General features: G+C 38.1%; 1 protein-coding gene across 1 annotated transcript in view; it reads right to left on the bottom strand.

Annotated features, from left to right (window-relative positions):
- Positions 1-4: 4 nt before the first annotated feature.
- The window catches only part of LOC110425517 (ATPase GET3B-like), a gene marked incomplete at its 3' end in the record, with an annotated part of 6,104 nt that continues 5,654 nt past the window's right edge, over positions 5-454 (bottom strand). Inside the window, exons 7-9 of the mRNA XM_021440440.2 lie at positions 298-372; positions 148-216; positions 5-61 (exon numbers count right to left, since the gene is read on the bottom strand). Of these exons, the coding sequence (XP_021296115.2) occupies positions 5-61; positions 148-216; positions 298-372 (201 nt within the window). The remainder of the gene's footprint in view (positions 62-147; positions 217-297; positions 373-454) is intronic.

Below are 454 nucleotides of genomic sequence, written 5' to 3'. Positions count from 1 at the left end.
ATATCTTGCCTATTGATGCATCCAAGAAGTCGGGCAATGACAAAAGTTGCAGTGTGTGTCCCTGAAAAAGCCTCCCATCAATTGGAGTTCATTGGGTTGATTTCAAATATGAAGTGCCATAACATAAAAGAAGAAATTCCAACTCACCGATGGGCCAGCATTAAAGACTATTCGAGTAAACATACTATATTGTGGTGATTCAAGAATTTGCATCACCTAGCAAGAGCTTTCTGCAGTCAATATGAAGCCCAAAAATGCAATAAAACAAGGAACATAAGCAGAGCACATAATGCTTACCTCTGAAATTACAATAGCTTCATCTAAACCAGGAGGTGGTGTGTCAAGTAGTTCTCCCAGCTTCAGCTGTCCTAACTTCACAAGTCAAAAGAAGCATCCGAAGAAGAAATTATAATTTCAGAAAATAGGAAATTTCAAAAGAATGAAAGAGGTAGAC

Source organism: Theobroma umbraticum, unplaced genomic scaffold (genome assembly GCF_002168275.2).
Source record: "Theobroma umbraticum cultivar Fairchild unplaced genomic scaffold, ASM216827v3 scaffold_81.0, whole genome shotgun sequence".
Taxonomy (NCBI): Eukaryota; Viridiplantae; Streptophyta; class Magnoliopsida; order Malvales; family Malvaceae; genus Theobroma; species Theobroma umbraticum.
This window is presented reverse-complemented; position numbering and strand designations above follow the sequence as displayed.